Source organism: Xyrauchen texanus, chromosome 6 (genome assembly GCF_025860055.1).
Source record: "Xyrauchen texanus isolate HMW12.3.18 chromosome 6, RBS_HiC_50CHRs, whole genome shotgun sequence".
Classification (NCBI taxonomy): Eukaryota; Metazoa; Chordata; class Actinopteri; order Cypriniformes; family Catostomidae; genus Xyrauchen; species Xyrauchen texanus.
In genome coordinates, this window is record NC_068281.1 from 14109337 (window position 1) to 14130597 (window position 21261).

Here is a 21261-nt window from a genome sequence, read left to right on the forward strand (position 1 = left end):
CAATGTGTAAAATTATCACCTTAAATGGGATAGATCAACCAAAAATTTTCCAATGATGTATAGGACAATTTGACTTTGTTCCATTGAAAATACAAGGTGTGAGGCAGTATGTTAGTCTCAGTCACAGTTCACTTCAGTTGCATCTTTTGTCTATTCCATGAAAGTGAATGCTGACTGAGGATGTCTTTCTACCTAACATCTCCTGTCATATTCCACAGAAGAAATTAATTCAGGTTCAGGGTGAGTGACTGATGACAGAATTTAATTGTTGGGTGTATTGGCAGTTTAATGCCTGTGCTAGCAGATATGGCTTTGCCTATAAATGAATAGCAAGTGTAGCAAGCTTGGCTACATATGCCTTACTTTTACAATCATTCTTTCATCATTACTCGGTATTACTCTTGAGCTTTGTTTACCCAATTTCTCAAAATGACTCATGATAATCCAGGAGCAATTTTTTTTTAATAATTTGACTGACATTAAATGTGGACTCACAATTTTTTCACATTACCATTTCGTGTATTTTAATGTTTGAATCATACATCTTATAGACCCCATGAAATCAAAAATTACTTTTAATCAAGACAAAATTATCTTTTGCTTTTGGGAACACATATTGATGACACATTTCAAACTAGATTTGCCTTCTAGGATGAGAATATCCCTCCACCTAATACCACTTGCAACCAACTAACAAGTCTATTGGCTATTTTTTTTAAATGGGGGGAGGGGGAGGTCTTTAATATGTCTAGCACACATAGAACAGAAAATGCTCATCAGGTATTTAAATGATTGTGCGTGAAAGCACAATCATCCATTATATTGTTTCTTTCATATAAACACAATACAATGAAACAGATACTGTTTATCATATGATGTATTGCATTCAAGCAATGAAAAGAAGGATGACATTACATGTCAACAGAGTCTCTAAGGAAATAACATGGCATGATGTATATTCAAGAAATAGATGAAGAGGGCCTTAGGTAGACTTACATTTTATCCCACGGGACAGTATGTGTTTGGACACAAGAAAGTCCTTTCTTCCAGTAAACAAATGTATACTGTTTTATACACGTTAACAGTTCTCAAATGTGCCTGCACGATTTTCACTCAAACAGGCATAACCAAGGCAAATATTACATTTTAGACAGTGCCTCCACTTGTGGCTTTTGGCACTAGAGCACTGTGGTAAGTGTGCTGCTTTTGTGATGGACATGAAAACAGAAATGTACCATTTACATGCCTAGCAGAAAATATTAAAAGAAAGACATGAGACAATAGCTGGTATAGTAAAGGACTTCCCCTCCTCGGAGAGCCAGAACTAAATGCAGTACAGATCCTCCCTGGATCTTGTAGTCGGCAGCTGTTTTTTCATCATTCCTGAAAAGCAGACAAATGCATATAGGAGAGCAGGTCAGAACATAATTATCCATATTATTATTCCATTCTTTGTAGAAATATTAACGATACTACAGGAGAACTGTACATTTGTTTTCCACTATAAATTAGTCTTTGCTGTTGGGGTGGAATACCCTCCTTTTCTTCCACCCTCTCTTTGATTCTCTCCACCTTGATTGAAAAAGCAAAAAATAATATCCAGTACTCAAAGATACAAATATATAAAATATTTTTAATTAAAGATTTCATACCTTGTCTGTAGGCTCGATGTCAATTTCTATTTCTTTGCCTGTGAGTGTCTGGGTGGGTGATAAACATTTAGGGATTTTTCACACCTATATTACTCAGCAACCAATACAATTGAGCTATCTTTCTCTCTCTTTATATATGCCTTTTTGTCATTTAGGCACATAATTACCCTTATAATTCACTGGCAAAGGCTTCAATAAATGTACATACATTTAAAAACAATAATAATAAAACAAATATTTTAAAATTAAACCATATTTATACGACTGCTAGCTCAAAGCTGTATAGAATCACTTACCTTAACTTTAATCAACATACTGGGAGCTGTATTTCAACTCGTATTAATAAAAATAGATAATATTTTAAACAATAGTGATTTGCGCCTTATGCTAGTTAACCGGCTAGCTTCTACAGAAAATATACCCCTAAACTTCCTGTGTATCCGACTGAAATTCCGTAGGGTTTCGTTCTCGTCAACGATGGTTCCACCATTGGGTGTTTCGTGGAAACAAAATAAAATTGAATAAATACCAATAAAATCCTATCAAAACCACATACACATTTGCGTGCAGCTATATGCAGAAATAATAAAGTAAATATAGATGACCATAAATTAAAATGGAAAGAAATACTGCTTATTTTTCCATTTTTTCCACTGCCAGGTGCATGTTGTTGGATCATTGATTAGTGGAAGTAATAAGACACCGCTTCGTACCAGAGCATTGTGTTTGCACCTTCCGAGGTCTGGACTATTAGTTCGTTGATCATGAATTATCTGTGGCAATGTTGTTTTCTTTTTACAGTTGCCAAAGCATTTGCGGTCCCTGAAGACGGTAATGAGTTGTGTTTTTATTACTTAAACTTTAGAACAACAATTAGGTTTAAATTTCTCATTAGTTCTCTAATTGGGCCTATCTGGATTTAAAGATTCTTCAATTCTGAGCTACTCAACAAACAAAAAAAACTTAACTTTTTTTCTTTCTTTCTTTCTTTCTTTCTTTCTTTCTTTCTTTCTTTCTTTCTTTCTTTCTTTCTTTTCTTTCTTTCTTTCTTTCTTTCTTTCTTTCTTTCTTTCTTTCTTTCTTTCTTTCTTTCTTTCTTTCTTTCTTTCTTTCTTTCTTTCTTTCTTTCTTTCTTTCTTTCTTTCTTTCTTTCTTTCTTTCTTTCTTTCTTTCTTTCTTTCTTTCTTTCTTTTCTTTCTTTCTTTCTTTCTTTCTTTCTTTCTTTCTTTCTTTCTTTCTTTCTTTCTTGTGTAGATATCAGTGTTGTGTGTCTTGAACAGTCTGTTCATGTTAAGTGGAAACTGAATAAATCCATGAGTGTGAATCCCACTCGGCTATTCCTGGGTAGCTGCTTTCCTTCACGGTTCTCAAACGTGACGAATGACGGAGCAGAAGCTGAATTTTACCAACCAATTAGTGCGTGTGGGTTCAAACGAATGGTAAGTTCGTGTCATGATAGCAGTAATCACTGAATCTTGAATATGTGGCGATGAAAACATGTTTCTTTTCTTCTCCCTCCCAATCAGGCAACATGGAAAAGCTTAGTATATGAGAACAAGCTAACCTACAGGCCATTGCCAAAGCCCTTCCCTCCTTCTTTCACCTATCCAGTTAGATGCGTGTATGACAGGTAACCTTATAGGTCTTCTCCAGGACATTCAATTCAAAATCGGTCCCAATATTGTTAATGAAAAACAAACTCTTTTCTGTCTTCAGACCAAAGGGTTGGACCCCTTCCTTCCATGGCCTTCCTTCTAATATTATACAAGGTCATGGTGAACTGGCCTTTCACATGGCAATTCTCAACCGTAAGTAGCCAACACATGAGTGGTTGAAATGTCAGGGCCGGCCCAAGCCTTTATGGGGCTCTAAGCAGAATTTGATTTGGGGGCCCCTCGGTGCCGCCAATATGATTGAATATTGTCAATGCTTGATTATTCTCACATTATATATCTAACACACCCCTTATCAATTTGATTAGTTGTAGCTGTGTTGCTTACAACATACCAATGTCTGCCTGGCATGATTTTACCCTTCTACGGTTTTAAATGTAACAGTAGCACACCTATATTTACCCAATCCTGTTGATCCTCTGTTACCAGTTTTGTGTACTTCCTAGAGAACAATTTGCAGCAGAAGCTGTAGACAGTATCATTTCTTTTTGAATAAGTGAGCCAGCTCCACTTACATTTTTTCCCCATTAATTAACTTTCTGTATGTGTAGTGGAAGCTTCAGCCATAAGGTTTTTCAGGGAATGTGAAGTTTTCCTTTATAGGCAGTGGCACTCTGCTTACCAGATCAGTCCTTTCTGAGTCTGACAGGATAGATGACAACATCAGTAGATGCACGTGTTGGGAAGTGCTCCTCGCCTGCAGAGGATGGACCTGATGAGAGATGAAAATAATAATAAAAGCTAGCCATGTTACATGTCATATTAGAAGGTAATGCAACTGTCTGTCAAAAACAAAGGCATGGTTTAGCCATGTAAATATAATGATCTGGGTTTGTTGAAAAATCATCATCAACTGTAGTACTGGAACTTGGGGCAGGTGGCGTTGGTTGTGCCCCACGTCCAAAATATTTCAACAGTGCTCCTATGGAAGTTTCATAAGAGTACATATTTGACAGAATATTTGACAAAACATGTTATTTTCTCAACACAAATTATTATACACAGCAGCAAGCCATCTGTACACCTAAACAACAACTCTTAATCTATAACTAGCTAATTGAGGCATAATGATATTGGAATATAATAGCAAAGACCCCAAAATGGTAGACTAATGTAAATAATGTTAAGTTATCAGTACAAAGTTTATGGAACAGAATAAAGTTTAATATACCCAGGAAAGTTATTTTTACACAGAAGACAAAAACTTTAATCTAAAACTTGCTAAGTAATATGTTATACTAATAATATATTAAGATGTCAAGGCTATTTACTGGATGATTAATCAAACTTTCCTAAAAAAGAAGATATGCTACATAGGCTATGTTAACTAACTAGCCAGCTAATGTTAGCTCATAACTTAGCCTAGCTACTTAACATACCTTTATCGTGCCGTTTTTTCTCTTCCTCTGTTTTCTTCTTTTTCCTTTTCTTTGCACCAGAGGATATGTCCTTTTTTGTGACATTGCTGTTTTGCTGTCTGAATGTGCTTGCATCCTGCAGCCCGTTAACATAATATTGCGTTTTTGTATAATTACCATTGTCCATTGACAGTATAATCACACACACAAAAAAAAAAATAAAATGCTCTTGGGGGCCCCCTGGTGGCCGCAGGGGCCCTAAGCAGCCGCTTATTTCGCTTATGCCTTGGGCCGGCTCTGTGAAATGTACCCATTGCTTCTCATTCTAACATTAACACAAGAATTTTCATAATTCCTCTAGATGATTTCAGTGGCCCTGCGCAGTCCAATATCTTTCCTTTGGGTTCTTTTGTTCCTATTTGGGCCGGGGTGGACCAGCAAGCCCATCAGCCATTGATCCTGCTTCTGGAAGAATGTGTAGCCTCCACAACGATGGAAATCTATCCAGACACCCTTACATACCCACTCATCACAAATAAAGGGTCAGTTGTGATTTATCATTTTCATTGTCATCAAATGTTGAACCTTCCTCCTGATAGGGTTTAGTGGCCATTTTGTCCATCCATCATAGGTGTCTTGTGGATGGTAAGAACAGTTTCTCCAGTTTTTTACCAAGGTACCAGTCCTCCTCAATCCTGCTTAATCTTCAAGCCTTCAGATTTGCTGTGGGACAAGAGGTGAGGGAATCACTTCATTTGTATATGGCCAGTTATTGAATTTAAAGTGTTGATTCAACTATGCCATCTCTGCAGGTATACATCCATTGCAAATTAATTGTTTGGGACCCTGACAATCTTAATGAATTGAAGAAGGCTTGCAATTATAATAAAGCTACGGGAGAGTAAGTTTATTCTATTTGATTTAAATTTGATTTATTTTTTTATTTCAAATTATTATTTTTTTTTTAAATCACATTTTTATAGCTCCTTAAAAACTAGGACCTTGTCATGTGTTTTATGGGGGAAAATCCTACAATTGTGCTGCATTACCAGGTGGGAGCTTTTAGATGACCCATCCCGGAATGCTCTTTGTCAATGTTGTGATTCCACTTGTGCACGGCATGCAAAAAGGGACACAGATTCCGGTAAATCAGGGCATATATTGTCGTCCACAAGTTAACTATTAATAATTGCAAATGACTTAACATGGGTTTAAATTCACATGCATTTCTGGACCACAGTACCTCAAGGGCTGGTTCTAAAATCCATATTGGGACCTCTGATGATTACTGATGATTGAACATGTTACCCCAACATGCCAGCCTTTAACTCTGAGCACAGGTTTGTAATCTTGTTCCCAAAATAATCCCATTATTATAATCCTGTATTATTTGGAATATTTTTGAGTTACATTTTAATGTATGTTGTAATGTGTTTTGGGTGTTTTTCTTGTTTGTAAACTGCGGAGTAGAGAGGGATGTAGTTTCCATTTACAGAATAAATTCTATATTCATTTATCAGGTGCTGGATTCCTAATTGGGAGTCATCAGGAGTCTGCTGCATCTTGTACACATCTTCATGTGTTTCATTAAAAGGCTGAAACAACAACTTTTTGAGTCTACTATTGTTGTTGTTATTATTATTGAAGCCGTTTACTCCTGCACTGATCTTTTTGACCTTGAGTACCTTAGCACTGCACCCATTCTCCCTTATCCAACACACTTTAATTCAACTAATCAGCTTCTTTCCAAGGCTCCAAGACCTGAACTGGTTGTGTCTGATAAGGGAGACATCCAAAATGTGCATGACTAGGATCAAGAATGACTGCCTTAAGGTGCAACATCAATTTTCTTCATCCCAAATGGGTCATGCATTTTTTTTTTCTCAGTTGAAAATTATATGAATGACAATTTGAATAAAATACTTTTGGCTCCAGTAATAGAGCAGGTTTATAACCAACATTGAAAAGGGGTTTTGCTGGGAGTCATAGAATCCTACAGTTCTTTGGGTATTTTAGAAATCTGAAGATGGTTCTGTCCAAGGGTCGGGGGTGTGCTTAAATGTACTGCTACTTTTACAATCCCCTGCAATGCTACCCGAGATTCCCACTTACTCCCCTATGTGGTTCCATTTGTGTTCTTTAGAACACAAAACGAGATGTTGAAAAGGCAGTATGTTCGCCCAGTCAGCATTTACTTTCATTGTTTGAAAAAAATAAAAAGCTACGAAAGTGAATGGTGACTGTGGCTGACATCATCTGCTTTTGCATTCTATAAAATAAAGTCAGACCCCTCTGGAATGACTTGAGATGTGTAAATATACTATTCATTATGGGGTGAACTTTCACCTTAGAGGAATATTCTGGGTTCAATACAAATTAAGCTCAATCGACAGCATTTGTGGCATAATGTTGATTACCACAAAGATTTATATTGATTTGTCCCTGCTTTATTTTTTTTAAAGCAAAAATCTGGGTTACAGTGAGGCACTTAGAATGGATGTGAATGTAGCCATTATTACAGGGTTTAAAGGTAGAACGTGAAGCTTATTTTATTTAAAATATATATATATGTTAACTCATGTTACAGTCATTTTAGGGTTTGTTAACATGATGTTTTCATGGCAATTAAGTAAAATTGGCTATAACTTTACACATTAAATGTTAGTAAGCGATTTTATCAAACAAAATCATGTTTACACACATTGTTTGACTTGTGTCGATACTTTTGAAAAAGTGAATATTTTTAACATTAAAAAGTTGGCCCCATTCACTTCCATTGTAAGTGCCTCGCTGTTATCTACCTTTTTGCTTTTTTAAAAGAAAAGGAGGAACAAGTCAAAATGAATTTTTGTGGCAACCAATATTATGCCTCAAATGCTTTCGATTTAGCTTAACTTGTATTGGACCCGGAATATTCCTTGAAGCATGTGTTGGATTTCATTTAGGTTTCAAAAACCCCTTCACTTGGTGTCCTATACTTCTTTGCATTTGGACAAATTCTTAGACAATGCAGATCAATGTAAACAGCATAAACCCACTAGGTTTGTTAGTCAAAACTCAGTATTTTATTCTTTACAGTGTTTAGAAGTTTTTCATTTGACTACATTTGGAAAAATTCTTTAGCATGTGACTTTAATACAATGAGCAGTGAATGCCACACAAGATGTGATTAGAGCTGCAGCTGATTGCCATTAAGCTAATCAAGACACTGCATTTCAGATGTGAATTCTTTAATTAGTATCAATCAAAGTGCATAAGTATGTCCTTGAATTAACTAACAGTATATTGTCAGAATGTCTTCCCTTTTGATAATATTTTTTTTAAGTCTGGCTGTTTTCTTAGAGGCACAAGCAGGTAATGGATTATGATTTGCAACCAGATTTTAATACCAATCATGTTGTTTTATACTTACACACTATTGCTGAATATTGTGCAAAATGATTCCAATTCCGTTTCCAAATTCACTTCCTTCAGCAATTAATGTGGATTGTGGCAAGAACTCTGTGTCTGTGAGATGGGCTGAAGCAAATTCACAAGTGGACCTGTCCTTTCTTCAGCTGGGTGACTGCCCTCCATCCCAAGTTTCTGTGAAACCTGAAGGGTCGGAGGCTGTGTTCAATGCTGAATTTGGGGCCTGTGGTATTAGGAGGCTGGTGAGTTCAGTGATGTTTGATATCCTTCTTTGGTTTAGGCTAAATGATTTTAAGAATAAACTATTGGGTGTCAAATGCAGTTGGCTGGTTTCCAAAAGAAACAAATGTGTCTTTTTCTATGGGTTGCTTACTGTCCTTAAATTCAAGTCCTCCACTTGGCTGTTTTGAAATATTAGGATTATTTTGTTACTGGAGACATTTGTACACTGAATTAAACTGAGTTAGATTGAGGACTTCCAAGGATTGGCACCTGTAACGCACATCAAAATCATCCCCAGATTTCTCAAAAGATAAGAGAATTACTTATTCTATAATCACAAACAACTGTAATTGGTCCATCCTTCCTAGTGTTGAGAAAATGTGAACCATGTGACCATGCTGCTTGTATGTGTGGATTACAATGGGTAGCACTTGGATTGTTGATTTTAGTACAGTAATTTGCATATAGTTAATGTTCTCTACTGTTTTCATGTACTTATTGCCATACCTGCAGCCATCATTGTACCAGTTTTATAGCTAACTGCCATTCTACTGCTCTTTCTGTTTGTGGTATGAACTTGGATGTTACATGTGGACTAGTGGACATTTTGATTCTTCCCATCTATAGGTGACAATGAATCAGATTGTATTTGAGACTGAGATCACCTCTACCACTTCATTGAAAACACCGGTTTATTACCCCATATCCTGTGCTTTTAAAAGGTACCCTTTTTTTTAATGAATTAAGGCATTTTAGACCTGAGGGTTTGTATCTGCTTTTATTTTAATCTGGCATGTTGTTGCTTTTTCTAAGGCCTGAAGACTGGGCACCTCCCTTGTATGATCCTCTGCTTTTTCATACACATGGCCAGGGAAATTTGGCCTTTCATATGGCGCTCATGAAGGGTATGGGTGCACTTGTAATGACACCTTTGCATTTTTGACTGTTCTGCCCTGTGAAACCTATTAACTGCTCATTTTGCCAGAATTCGGTAATTACTGGAATGGGGTCTCTTTGACTATGATCTGTCTGTCCTGTGAGCTGTGACATATGGGTTTGGCTTTTCTATGCTTTCATTCAGAAAAAATTGTATGCACAATAACACCCATTTGGCTGAACAATCAAACACTGAACCTATTTTGCTTCTCAATATCAGTGTTGCAGTTACTATGTTTGGGCTTTGTGACCGTGTTACTCTGAATGTTCTAGTAATCCATCTTTTCATTGTAGATGATTTTAGTGGTGTGGCCACTTCCACAACATTCTCACTGGGCTCAATGATCCCAATCGCTGCCTCAGTTGACCAGCAGTTCCATCAGCCATTAGTGCTGCTTCTGGAAGAATGTGTGGCCTCCACAACACCAGAATTGGGTCCAGATTCTCACATTTACCCACTCATCACCAATAAGGGGTATGTGCAGAGGCTAGGTGTGCTCTTTGCAATCTGATACATTAGCTGTGTGTGTGTGTGTGTGTGTGTGTGTGTGTGTATGTGTATATATAATAACTTTTCATTTTTTATTTTTTTAAAGGTGTCTAGTAGATGGCAAAAAAACCAACTCAATGTTTTTGCCTAGAAGCCAGTTGTCTGCGATCAGGCTATATCTTCAAGCCTTCAAGTTTGCCGTTGGGGAGGATGTTAGTTCACCTTTTTTTTTTTTTAAACTGTTAAACTGCATTTTGTTAAATGTTTTTGTTCCATTCTAAGGTCTACATTCACTGCAAGGTTGTGGCATGGGATCCAAGAGACTTGGATGGTGGCAAGAAAGCTTGTCAATATGACAAGGCCAACTCTAGGTATAATAATTGACATTAGTAAATTTTCCTGCCCCTTGTAACCATTATGAATGGCTCTGGTCTCTTTTTGCAGATGGGTACTACTAGATGATCCTTCCCAGAGTTCTCTCTGCAGCTGCTGTGACACTAACTGTCGAGGAAGAAAGAAAAGGGGAATAACAGCTGGTAAGTTAAGTAGATGCTTCTCGTTTTCCTTGATGCAAAACCTAGTTGATGGTAAAACTATCTTGGACAACTGAAAATCGTTTGCTGTTACTTGGTAAACTCAGCAAAAAAAAAAGCAACGTCCCTTTTTCAGGCCACTGTATTTTAAAGATATTTTGGTAAAAATCCAAACATCTTTTACAGATCTTGATTGTAAAGGGTTTAAACTATGTTTCCCATGCTTAACGGTTAAAACGAACCATAAATGATTAAGGAGCATGCACCTGTGGAATGGACAGCTTACAGATGGTAGGCAATTAAGAAATATGCCCAGGGTCCCTGCTCATCTGCATGAATGTGCCTTAGGCATGCTGTATGGAGGCATGAGGACTGCAGATGAGGCCAGGGCAATAAATTGCAATGTCCGTATGGAGACGCCCAAGGAAGCGCTGCAGGGAGACCGGAAGGACAGCTGATCATCCTCACAGTGGCAGACCACATGTAACAACACCTGCACAGGATCAGTACATCTGAATATCACACCTGGGGGACCAGTTCTGGATCGCAACAACTGCCTGAGTTACACCAGGAATGTGCATTCCCTCCAGTGCTCAGACTGTCTGCAATAGGCTGAGCGAGGCTGGACTGAGGGCTTGTAGGCCTGTTGTATGTCAGGTACTCACCAGTAATTTCTCGCAGTAAGAACTGTCAAATCTGGTGCAGTCCATGAGGTGATGCGCTGCAGTACTTGGTCAGTATCTGGTGTGGCCACCAGCTGCGTTGTCACTTTTGCTGTGCCCCCCACCCCCTTTTCGTTCAGGGACACATTATTCCATTTCTGTTAGTCCCTTGTCTGTGAAACTTTTTTTCTTAGTTGTTGAATCTTTGTTAAAACAAATATTTACACATGTCAAATTTGCTGAAAATAAAAGCAGTTCAAAGTGAGGGGACTTTTTTTTTTTTTTTTTTTTGCTGAGTTTATTTGGGTCCAGGTGAAGTTATGGTATACTTTTGTAAAATTCAGTTATGCATTGAAGTGTAAACTCACTCCTAATCCACAGATTCCTTAACGTTGACCTCTGTGCTTGGGCCACTGGTTATTACTGGACACTGAGGGCAGGATTATACCTTATACAATTGGTCAAGGTTTTATTATTATTTACTTAAAACCTTTTAGTTTTTTTTCCCCTTCTGCAAGTAATTTTGATTTTAATGATTTCCAAAGATTGGTGCCTCCAAGACACCGAGTTGATTTGGAGATCCTACGGTGGAGTTCTACCTATGCCAGCTAAACTATTGTTTCATGGGATGAATAAACAATTATAAAGCAACTGTTGTTTTGTATTCCATTCCCTGAATGTTGTGGTCACTAAGAATCTTTCACATTTAAAGGGTAACTAAACCCCTGCTCAGAGTCTGACTCCACCCACTAGCAATATTTGAAAAATGCTCAAAGTGGGCAGACCCCAGCGGGGATAGAGGGGACGAACCGAGGGCGGGGCTGGGGGGGGTGCTCCTGAGACCCGTAGTGACAGATTAATTGACAGCTGCTGTCAGACTCTAAAATGGAGAGTGACTGGAGTGACGCAAGTAGCTTTGCCACGGAGCGGTCTTCTGAAGTCGAGGACCTTTCTCCTTCACCTGAAGTGGAGGAGGGTGAATTGTCTGTGGACACAGGGCCGGAGCCATATCAATTCGAGCCGCTGGTTCAAACTGCGGTTTTAACTCCCTGTTGAGCATCCGAGGGCGCATTCACCTTCACTCGCGTGCAGGAAAAACAAACGAAATGCTGTTCAGTGATGTTTATCCTTTTAGCAGGATTTTTATTTAGCAAGCTTCACTTGAACATAACATCAGTTAGCTGTTCTCTCAACTTAGATGAATGTGACGTAAAGCGTAATGTCATGTACAAAACAGTATACCTCCAAATAAAACTATACAGGTAGTCAATACCGTAATACAATGTATAAGAGTGCAATACGTTTAACACTCCCGCATCGCGAACGCGCGTTTGTCGACCCCAGAGGATTAACTTTAGCCTAACCATAAATTGTGATTCAAATATATATGATCGCTCACCTCAAGACGCTGCTGAGGTGGTGGAGTCCGTGCAGGAGGAGCAGCGTTTGGCACTGCGTCGCTTTTCAGCGCGAGCTGTTTGGCCCATTTCCACCATTGTGTTAAAGCAATCCCACGTAAAATGCAGTTTGCACACTCCTCCAGCTCTAGGCGGGAACTCGCGGTCTTCCAGAACAAGGATGTGCAACCCCTGGTGCCTAATTTCCAAGTCTATATGGAAAGCAATACAGTCCAGCAGTGCAGTTGCAACCAGCAACATTACACCTACGTACCATCCTGACCACTGTACTAAATACAGATAATCTACGCTAACTTAAAGCTATCCTAACTGACGCAATACTATGCTACTAACTATGCTTCTAACAATACTACACTAACAAATATGCTAATTAACTACCTAGGCTACACGAAATCTAAATAACTATATAAATGCTATGCTAAAATACTCTCTCCTGATCGTTTTCAATACTCGCAATTCCAACTCCTGACTCGCTACAGTGGTTTTGACTAAACAAGATGGTTTTTATACTGCCATGGGCGTGGTAGCTCGTACCAAGGGCGTGGTGAGTTGGAACCTGCTTACGTCAGCTGTCACCACTTGTGTCACAAAGTACCGCAAACAGCCAATAGGAAAATTCAACTGCAGTAGCCACCGTTCAACCTGAAGACGTTTTTACACCATATATTGTAGAATTAAAATACTTTATACACAAATGTCAAAAAAATTACTTGAATCAATGACCAGTACTAATAAAGCCCCATTCTTACAGATCATTAACTAAAAAAAGTTGGTTTAGGGTTTAGTTACCCTTTAATGCCTGATTGAGAATGTTCTGACAGAAAATTGCTATTGGAAGTTATTTTTGGGGCCTTAAGTGAATTCAGTTGGAGGCTTTATGTGAGATGCCTCAGAAATTTGAGTAGAGGGAAAATTGCACTTCAGCTCCAGAATGTTGGACCAAGTATAGGAGTTTAATTTCCCAGTATGCTGGTGTCCATTGTATTTTTGTAATTGTACTTAAAGCATCTTGGAGGCTTAAGTGCCCATTTTATTACGGACCTTCTCTTTTAGAGCATCAGTGATTCTGTGTAACATTATAACTAGAGACCACCCCCCACTTGCATGGGAAGCGCAAATTATAAATAAAAATGAATGTGCCATTGTGTGCATGTTCATTAAAAAGCTTTGTCATCTAGCCCACATACCTCATTTCATGCTACTACCAGGCTAGCCAGTTGAAATGTGGTTGAGCTCCATTTCCGTTAAATGTAAATATTTTCATCCATTTTTTTTTTTTCCCCTCTTCGGTCTTGGAGATGCAGGGTTTGGAGGGTTACTTTTGAAATGTATTCTTCTACAGACTACATGCTGTAATGTCACTAATTTATTCCATTAGATTGCTCGGTCCGTAATGTTTTCTAAATACTTTGGATTACTTCAGCACTGGTATTTATTTATTTCCCAGTTTTGACTAGAAAAACACTGCCAGTACAGGAAGACAAGATACACGTTTAAAATAGATTCTCTGAAAAAAACGAAATATCTTATGTGGTGTTATTTCTAAAACAAGGCAAATCAAATTGATCCGTTAAGGATTTGTAGATATTTTTACAGGAAAAATGATACAAAAATGTTCAAGAATACATTTTTTGCCCTAATATTAAGGGCCTTACTGGGAAAAAAAAATTGCGATCCGACGTGAATTTTCTTGATAAAAATATGATTGTGCCTGGTAACATGTGCATGTTAAATGGCATAATAGCTTAAGTGTGAAGCTGACCATTTACACAAGGTTTCGATTTCTTCTGCTCCAAACTTCTCTGTCTGCTTTTATGTAACTGTCACTGCTGTTCAAATGCACTTTGGATCACATTTGTATAAATGTTTTTCATCTAAAAGGACAAAATATTAAATTAAACTAATGACACTAAAATGCAAAGTAATCTCAATTCTAAATAGCCAATTATTTAAGTTGTAACTAGTGAAATACAGTAACTTTTTATATTTTCTATTTTAAATACGTTATTTCATTACGTCCTAACCCTGGGGAGATGGTTAATGGAACCTTGGATCCTAGCTCTTTTACTCTCCTTGTATTTTGGCCTTTGTGCCTTTTGATGTGAGTGGCTGTTCTGGCTTACTTGGTGCCCCAAGTGAGATCCAACGTGGTGCCCCCTTAATTTCGCAAACTGGGGGAGGGTGGCACAATTCGGGGCACCTTTCTCCCATCGCGAGCTCAGTGCAGGGGCAATCGATCAGGTACCTTGCCTCCCTATATCACCAATGTCAGGATCCGCCACTGTATGTATTTCTGATGCAATGTATGTATTTGTTTTTAAGCCTTTCATTGATTAAAGTGGTCTACCCCCTGTGGGATAGACAAAGTGTTTTTGAACTAAAATGAATTAAAAAATAATTTTAAATTAGATTATTCCTATCTTTCATGCTTGTTTGCAACCTCCATTTCCTTGTACTGTTATAATGACCCAGAGTCAGACCCAAACGTAAACGAAGCCACAATATGCCCTCCATCTTTTAGTTAAACATTCTTTGAACTTCCTGTCATCAACTCTTTTCGCAAGTTTCCGCTATGCATTGTTTGTGGCGCCATCTACTGGCGGCTGTATTCAATGACAAACTCACGCGATCGAATTTGCTAGATGTTCAAAACTGTTTGGGTACGTCACCCTATCGATGAAAAACATACAATTTGTGAAATTTGTACTGAGAAAGGCGAAACATTTATATATTGTTTCACCACGGAGCATAACAGCAGTTTACTTTATATGAATTAGCATGATTATGCTGTGTAGTGCCGTTAGTTCCAGTATAACCGTCTTACGTTGACGGTATCATCGTTTAATACTAGCTGGCTATTTTAGTCGCTCTGCTTTCTGTTACAGTGGTAAAATGGAGTGGCTTCACTGTAACAACTGTTTTCAGAGAGATGGAAAGTCATTCGTTGTGTCCAGCTGTGGCCATATATTTTGTGAGAAGTGCATAAATACAAGTGAGTGCGAGATACACTGAACATTTTGGTGTTGTGATTTTAGTTATATCTGAGGTGTGACAAAGAAATGTACCTAAGAAAATGTATTTTCCTAAAGGTCAGTGCCGAGTCTGTCATGTCACCTGTGACTATCTCCCAATATCCGACAAGGTAAGTCCAAAATGGGCTGAGAAGCAAACACCGGTTGTCAGTCCTGTTTGGAGAGCTAAATAAGGTTCTGTCCATTCATACACATTTCAGGTATGAAAGGGAGTGACAGCCACATTCTATACAGTGACTACTTGAAAATGTTGGACCTTGTTCAGTTTGTGTGGTGTGTAAACATAACTGCAGTCAACTGCTACATGCTTTCATGTTATTGATTTAGCTAACAATCAATAAACAACAGTCAGCCACTCTTAAGGTTATGAAAAATGACACAAAATAGACACATTAGACAAATAAATTTAAACAAGTTTTTTCACAATTCCTGACATTTAATAATAGAAAACATTCCTCGTCTTAGGTCAGTTAGGATCGCTACTTTATTTTAAGAATGTGAAATGCCAGAATAATAGTAGAGAGACTTAATAATTTCAGCTTTTATTTCTTTCATCACATTCCCAGTGGGTCGGAAGTTTACATGCACTTTGGTAGCATTGCCTTTAAATTGTTTAACTTGGGTCAAATGTTTTGGGTAGTCTTCCACAAGCTTCTCACTATAAGTTGCTGAATTTTGACCCATTCCTCCAGACAGAACTGGTGTAACTGTGTCAGGTTTGTAGGCCTCCTTACTCATACCTTTTCGGTTCTGCCCACAAATTTTCTATCAGATTGAGGTCAGGGCTTTGTGATGGCCACTCCAATACCTTAACTTTGTTGTCCTTAAGCCATTTTGCCACAACTTTGGAGGTATGTTTGGGGTCATTCTCCATTTGTAAGACCCATTTGCGACTGAGCTTTAACCTCCTGGCGGATGTCATGTGATGTCAGTCATGTGGGTGGTGGCGTAGTGGCTAAAGCACAGGGCTGTTAATCAGAAGGTCACAGGTTCTAACCCCACGGCCACCACCATTGTGTCCTTGAGCAAGGCACTTAACTCCAGGTTGTTCCGGGGGGATTGTCCCTGTAATAAGTGCACTGTAAGTCGCTTTGGATAAAAGCGTCTGCCAAATGCATAAATGTAAATGTCATGAAAATGTTGCTTCAATATATCCATATAATTTTCCTTCCTCATGATGCCATGTATTTTGTGAAGTGCACCAGTCCCCCCTGCAGCATAGCACCCCCACAACATGATGGTGCCACCCCATGCTTCACGTTGGGATGTTGTTCTTCAGCTTGCAAGCCTCACCCTTTTTCTTCCATACGTAACGATGGTCATTATAGACAGTTCATCTTTGTTTCATCAGGCCAGAGGACATTTCTCCAAAAAGTAAGCTCTTTGTCCCCATGTGCACTTGCAAAGTGTTGTCTAGCTTTTTTTATGGTGGTTTTGGAGCAGTGGCTTCTTCCTTTCAGGTTATGTAGGACTTGTTTTACTGTGGATATAGATACTTGTCTACCTGTTTCCTCCAGCATCATCACAAGATCCTTTGCTGTTGTTCTGGGATTGATTTGCACTTTTCACACCAAACTACGTTAATCTCTAGGAGACAGATTGCATCTCCTTTCTGAATGGTATGATGGCTGCGTGGTCCCATGGTGTTTATACTTGCATACTATTGTTTGTACGTATAAACGTGGTACCTTCGGGCATTTGGAAATTGCTCCCAAGGATGCACTAGACTTGTGGAAGTCCACAATTTTATTTCTGAGGTGTTGACTGATTTCTTTAGATTTTCCCATGATGTCAAGCAGACACTGAGTTTGAAGGTAGGCCTTAAAATACATCCACAGGTACACCTCCTATCAGAACCTAATTGTCTCAAGGCTTGACATAATTTTCTGGAATTTTCCAAGCTGCTTAAAGGCACATTTAACTTGGTGTATGTAAACTTTTCACCCACTGGAATTGTGATATAGTCAATTAAAAGTTAAATAATCTGTCTGTAAACAAATGTTGTCCTAAACAACTTGCCAAAACTATAGTTTGCTTATATTAAATCTGTGGAGTGGTTACAAAAATGTGTTTTAATGACTTCAACCTAAGTATATGTAAACTTCTGACTTCAATTGTATAATGCAAAGTTTGTGTGAATTCCTGTGAAAAGCAGTGGGAGGTGCCTAAAGTAGTTTAAAAAAACAAGTTAAAACACTAAAGGTGCAATGCAAATGATTGATATTTACCTACTCAGTGAAAGAACTTATATATCTTTATATGCCATAATGGTTACAGGCATAACTATGTGGTTATGAGAATTGACTTTGGTTACTTGTCTATGCACAACAATATTTAATTTGCTTTCATTTTCTGTTGTAGGCTATGATGAATAGGACAATTTCAGAATCACACCTAGTAAAAATGGTTGCCAATCTTAGTTCACCCAAAAATGATAATTCACTCATCAATTACTCACCCTTGTGTCATCTCAAACTTGTATGATTTTTGTTATTTTTTTCATGGATCAGTCCTAAAGTAGAAAACCTTGTCATATTTGCTAATTTTCCTTAATGAGAATTTTCAATTTTGGGTGAACTATCCCTTTATTTACTCACCCTCATGCCATCCCAGATGTGTACAACTTACTTTCTTCTGCAGAACACAAATTACGATTTTTAGAAGAATATTAATTTTCTGTTGGTCCATACAATGCAAGTGAATTTGTGCAAAAATGTTGATGCTCCACAAAGCACATCAAGGCATAATAAAGGTAATCCATAAACTCAGCTCTTTTGGTCCATACAATGCGAGTTAATGGGTGCCAAAAGTTTGAAGATTCAAAAATCACATAAGTCAGTATATAATTAAGCCACAAGACTCCAGTGTTTTAATTCATATCTTCAGAAGTGATATGATAGATGTTGTTAAGAAACAGATCAATATTTAAGTAATTTTTTGCTAGAAATTCTTCTCCCTGCCCAGTAGGGGGCAATATGCATGAAGAATATGAATCATCAAAAACACAAGAATAATAATTTGAAAGTTAAAGTGGAGATTGAGCAGGGAGAAGAGTAAAAAAGGACTAAAATATTGATCTGTTTCTCACCCGTACCTATCATATTGCTTCTGAAGTCATGGATTTAAACACTGGAGTCCTATGGCTTACTTATATTTTGACTTATGTGATTTTTGAAGTTTCAAAATGTTGGCACCCATTCACTTGCATTGTATGGACCAAAAGAGCTGAGCAATTCTTCTAAAAATCTTAATTTCAGTTCAGCAGATGAAAGTAAGTCATACATGTCTGGGAGTAAATGAGAGAATTTTAATTTTTGGGTGAACTATTCCTTTAAACATTGTGTGAACAGTGTCTTTCACCTCTGTCTTTCCTATATATTTTCCTTTTTTTTTTTTCTCAAGATGAAACCTCAGGAAAAGATGTTTTTCGAAGATCCGATGAAACTAATTCAGACTCGGCTGGAACACATTGTGCAGGTCTCAGTCACATTTGAAATTTTATCAGTCCCAATAAATCTGTGACAACTAAACCTGCTTTTGAAATCTTTATTATTTGTAAGCTATTGTAAAAAAACAAAAACAAATGCAATTCTGCCAGTTATTACTTTTAGGAGATGTTTGTTTCAGATTGCCATTTTTCAGAAAAGGCAGAAGGATCGAGCCATAGCTTTCTATAGAAGCAAGTCTATGGAGCTAGAACGAAGACTAAAAGAAGTCCATGATCAATGCAGCAGGTGGTCATTTGTAGCTCAATAAATTCAACTTTATTTTTATTTTTTTTTACAAATGGGCTTTTTAGCTATTTGTGTCCTATTCAAGGCAAGTGTCTGATCTCAAAAGAGAGAATGAAGAACTCAAGAAACCACTTTCTCAGAGAAGGGTGAGAGTTTCTTTGAAATTATGACCCACTGTTGCCTTCTAAATTACATTTATTGCAATTATTACAATATTGCATTTCTTCCCCTGCACAGACGTCTCCTGGGACGTATCAGATTAATGGGTAAATATAGATAATTGTCTTTATAGATGTGTGCCATAATACATTGTTTTTATATAATATTATATATAAGTTCAAAGAACGCTCTTTCCATATGCAGAGGTACTCCAAGAATGACACTTCCTGTGGCTGTCACATCACCAGGTACAAAGTTTTGTAGCTACCCTGCCTGGCCAAAAACAATTAGCATACTCAATTTCATTGGACCGCCATTAGCTTTGATTACGGTTTGGATTCGCCATGTCATTGTTTTGACAACCTTATGCAATGTCTCAAAATGTATTTCCATCCAGAGTTGCATTAATGTTTGCCCAAGATCTTGTAATGATGAAAGGAGAGTCGAACCACTCATCCCAAAGACTTTCAATAGGGTTTAGGTCAGGACTCTGGTGGCCAATTCATGTGTGAAAATTATTCCTCATACTCCCTGAACGACTCACAATTTGAGCCTGATGAATCTTGGCATTGTCATCCTGGAATATGACCGTGCCATCAGGGCAGAAGAAAATCCATTGATGGGATAATCTGGTCATTTAGTATTTTCCAGTAGTCGGCTGAATTTTATTGCTGCGTCTAGACCTGACCAATTGAAGCAACTCCAAATCAAAAAGCTGCCTTAAATCCAAATGGTGAATTTTTCTTGGCCAGGCAGTGTATATATTGTATAATGTGTTCTCATAATTTAATTTCCTATCATATTTCCACAGTCACACCTCGCTCTAGACCTGTCAGGTAAATGGTATTTTCTAATCCAAGTCATTTTACACAGTATAATTACTGCACTGTTCATAATATTGTTTATTTTTGCTCTCCTTTGTCACTCAAGTTCAAGTGATACTTTGGAGAGGTTTAGACATACCAGACTCGGCATGGCAGTGAGTTAACTTCTCAACCATACTATTTATGTAGTTGTTGGTTATTTGTCAGTTACAAAACCATATAGAAATAAGCAGTTCTTCTGTGACTGTGTGGTACCATTTATATTTCCTAGACTCCCCCAGGTTCGTCCGTCTCTATGTCAAGCCCGAGTTCAGTACGCGAACATAATTTCCGTAAGTGAATTAATAGTGAGTTTATCTCTCAGATATCATTATTTTCTTTTATAAAGTAACCATGGTGTCATTCAAGGTGTATAATGATCAATCTGATTGTTTAGGGACATTATATGCTTATTATGTTCTCCTCTTATCTTAAGGAACACCCAGCTCAGTTAACACCCCCACAAGGTAACTTGTCAATGCATTTATCAAAAGAAAAACAATCATTTTTAATGTTTCAAATTAGAAGTGCTCAGACAAATTAATTTGGCTATTTATCTTCCCTTCTCGTGATTATAGGTCCCAGCATACAACCCCAAACTTTCGGTTCCAGCTTTTGACAATACCTACACTCCAGTCACCACGGTCAAGAAATGTTCAATAGTAATTTGAAGCTGTTTAATTAAGGGCATTCAAAAGCCACTATACAATCACTGATACATCATAGAAACCCACATTACCCAATAGATGGTAGGCTACAGCATCATCTTTTTTTAAATGGTTAACATTGTATTGCCATTTTTTTAATTTTTATATCAGTTGATGCAAATTAAAGGCAATATGATTCATAAATGTTTGTAATTTACTTTGCTGTCCTCCCCCTCCCTTACATTTTTACACACAAAATAGCTTTGATGCCTTTTGCTCGTTCTCTTTGATGCTAGTTAGGCTATTCCTAGAGTTTAAAGTACACACAAAAGCATAACAAGTATCTTGCTTTTATCTGGCTCACTTCAAAATGGAATTAAAAAAAGATTCAATGTGATGATTAAAAAAAAATTTTTTTATGATTGAGCCTTTCATGTGGCACAACTGAAAGGATGTCCAAAATAAATGAGA

The 21261-nt window shown here is 37.7% G+C and overlaps 4 protein-coding genes across 4 annotated transcripts; 3 read left to right on the forward strand and 1 right to left on the reverse strand.

Moving 5' to 3' along the window:
• Positions 1 to 1234: 1234 nt before the first annotated feature.
• LOC127645209 (NEDD8-like) lies at positions 1235 to 2177 on the reverse strand. Its single transcript, XM_052128750.1, has 4 exons — positions 1949 to 2177; positions 1653 to 1700; positions 1490 to 1572; positions 1235 to 1383 (listed from the first exon to the last, which is right to left on the reverse strand). Exons 1-4 carry the CDS (start codon positions 1964 to 1966, stop codon positions 1260 to 1262), a joined length of 273 nt encoding a protein of 90 aa, XP_051984710.1. The 5' UTR covers positions 1967 to 2177; the 3' UTR covers positions 1235 to 1259.
• A 166-nt stretch (positions 2178 to 2343) lies between these two features.
• Positions 2344 to 7069, forward strand: zp3f.2 (zona pellucida glycoprotein 3f, tandem duplicate 2). The gene is made up of 9 exons (XM_052128748.1): positions 2344 to 2483; positions 2907 to 3091; positions 3179 to 3282; positions 3369 to 3460; positions 5045 to 5225; positions 5315 to 5420; positions 5496 to 5584; positions 5736 to 5827; positions 5924 to 7069. The coding sequence occupies exons 1-9, from the start codon at positions 2417 to 2419 to the stop codon at positions 5980 to 5982; spliced, it is 975 nt and encodes a 324-aa protein (XP_051984708.1). The 5' UTR covers positions 2344 to 2416; the 3' UTR covers positions 5983 to 7069.
• Positions 5870 to 11579, forward strand: LOC127645206 (zona pellucida sperm-binding protein 3-like). Its single transcript, XM_052128746.1, has 9 exons — positions 5870 to 6023; positions 8158 to 8336; positions 8944 to 9038; positions 9130 to 9221; positions 9547 to 9727; positions 9849 to 9954; positions 10025 to 10113; positions 10187 to 10278; positions 10624 to 11579. Exons 1-9 carry the CDS (start codon positions 5975 to 5977, stop codon positions 10731 to 10733), a joined length of 993 nt encoding a protein of 330 aa, XP_051984706.1. The 5' UTR covers positions 5870 to 5974; the 3' UTR covers positions 10734 to 11579.
• Positions 11580 to 14974: 3395 nt separating this feature from the next.
• On the forward strand, positions 14975 to 21251 carry LOC127645208 (RING finger protein 212B-like). The gene is made up of 13 exons (XM_052128749.1): positions 14975 to 15015; positions 15241 to 15347; positions 15445 to 15497; positions 18790 to 18864; positions 19015 to 19121; positions 19207 to 19267; positions 19359 to 19387; positions 19485 to 19528; positions 20092 to 20116; positions 20211 to 20259; positions 20376 to 20436; positions 20580 to 20610; positions 20722 to 21251. The coding sequence occupies exons 2-13, from the start codon at positions 15248 to 15250 to the stop codon at positions 20804 to 20806; spliced, it is 720 nt and encodes a 239-aa protein (XP_051984709.1). The 5' UTR covers positions 14975 to 15015; positions 15241 to 15247; the 3' UTR covers positions 20807 to 21251.
• The last annotated feature ends 10 nt before the right edge of the window (positions 21252 to 21261 follow it).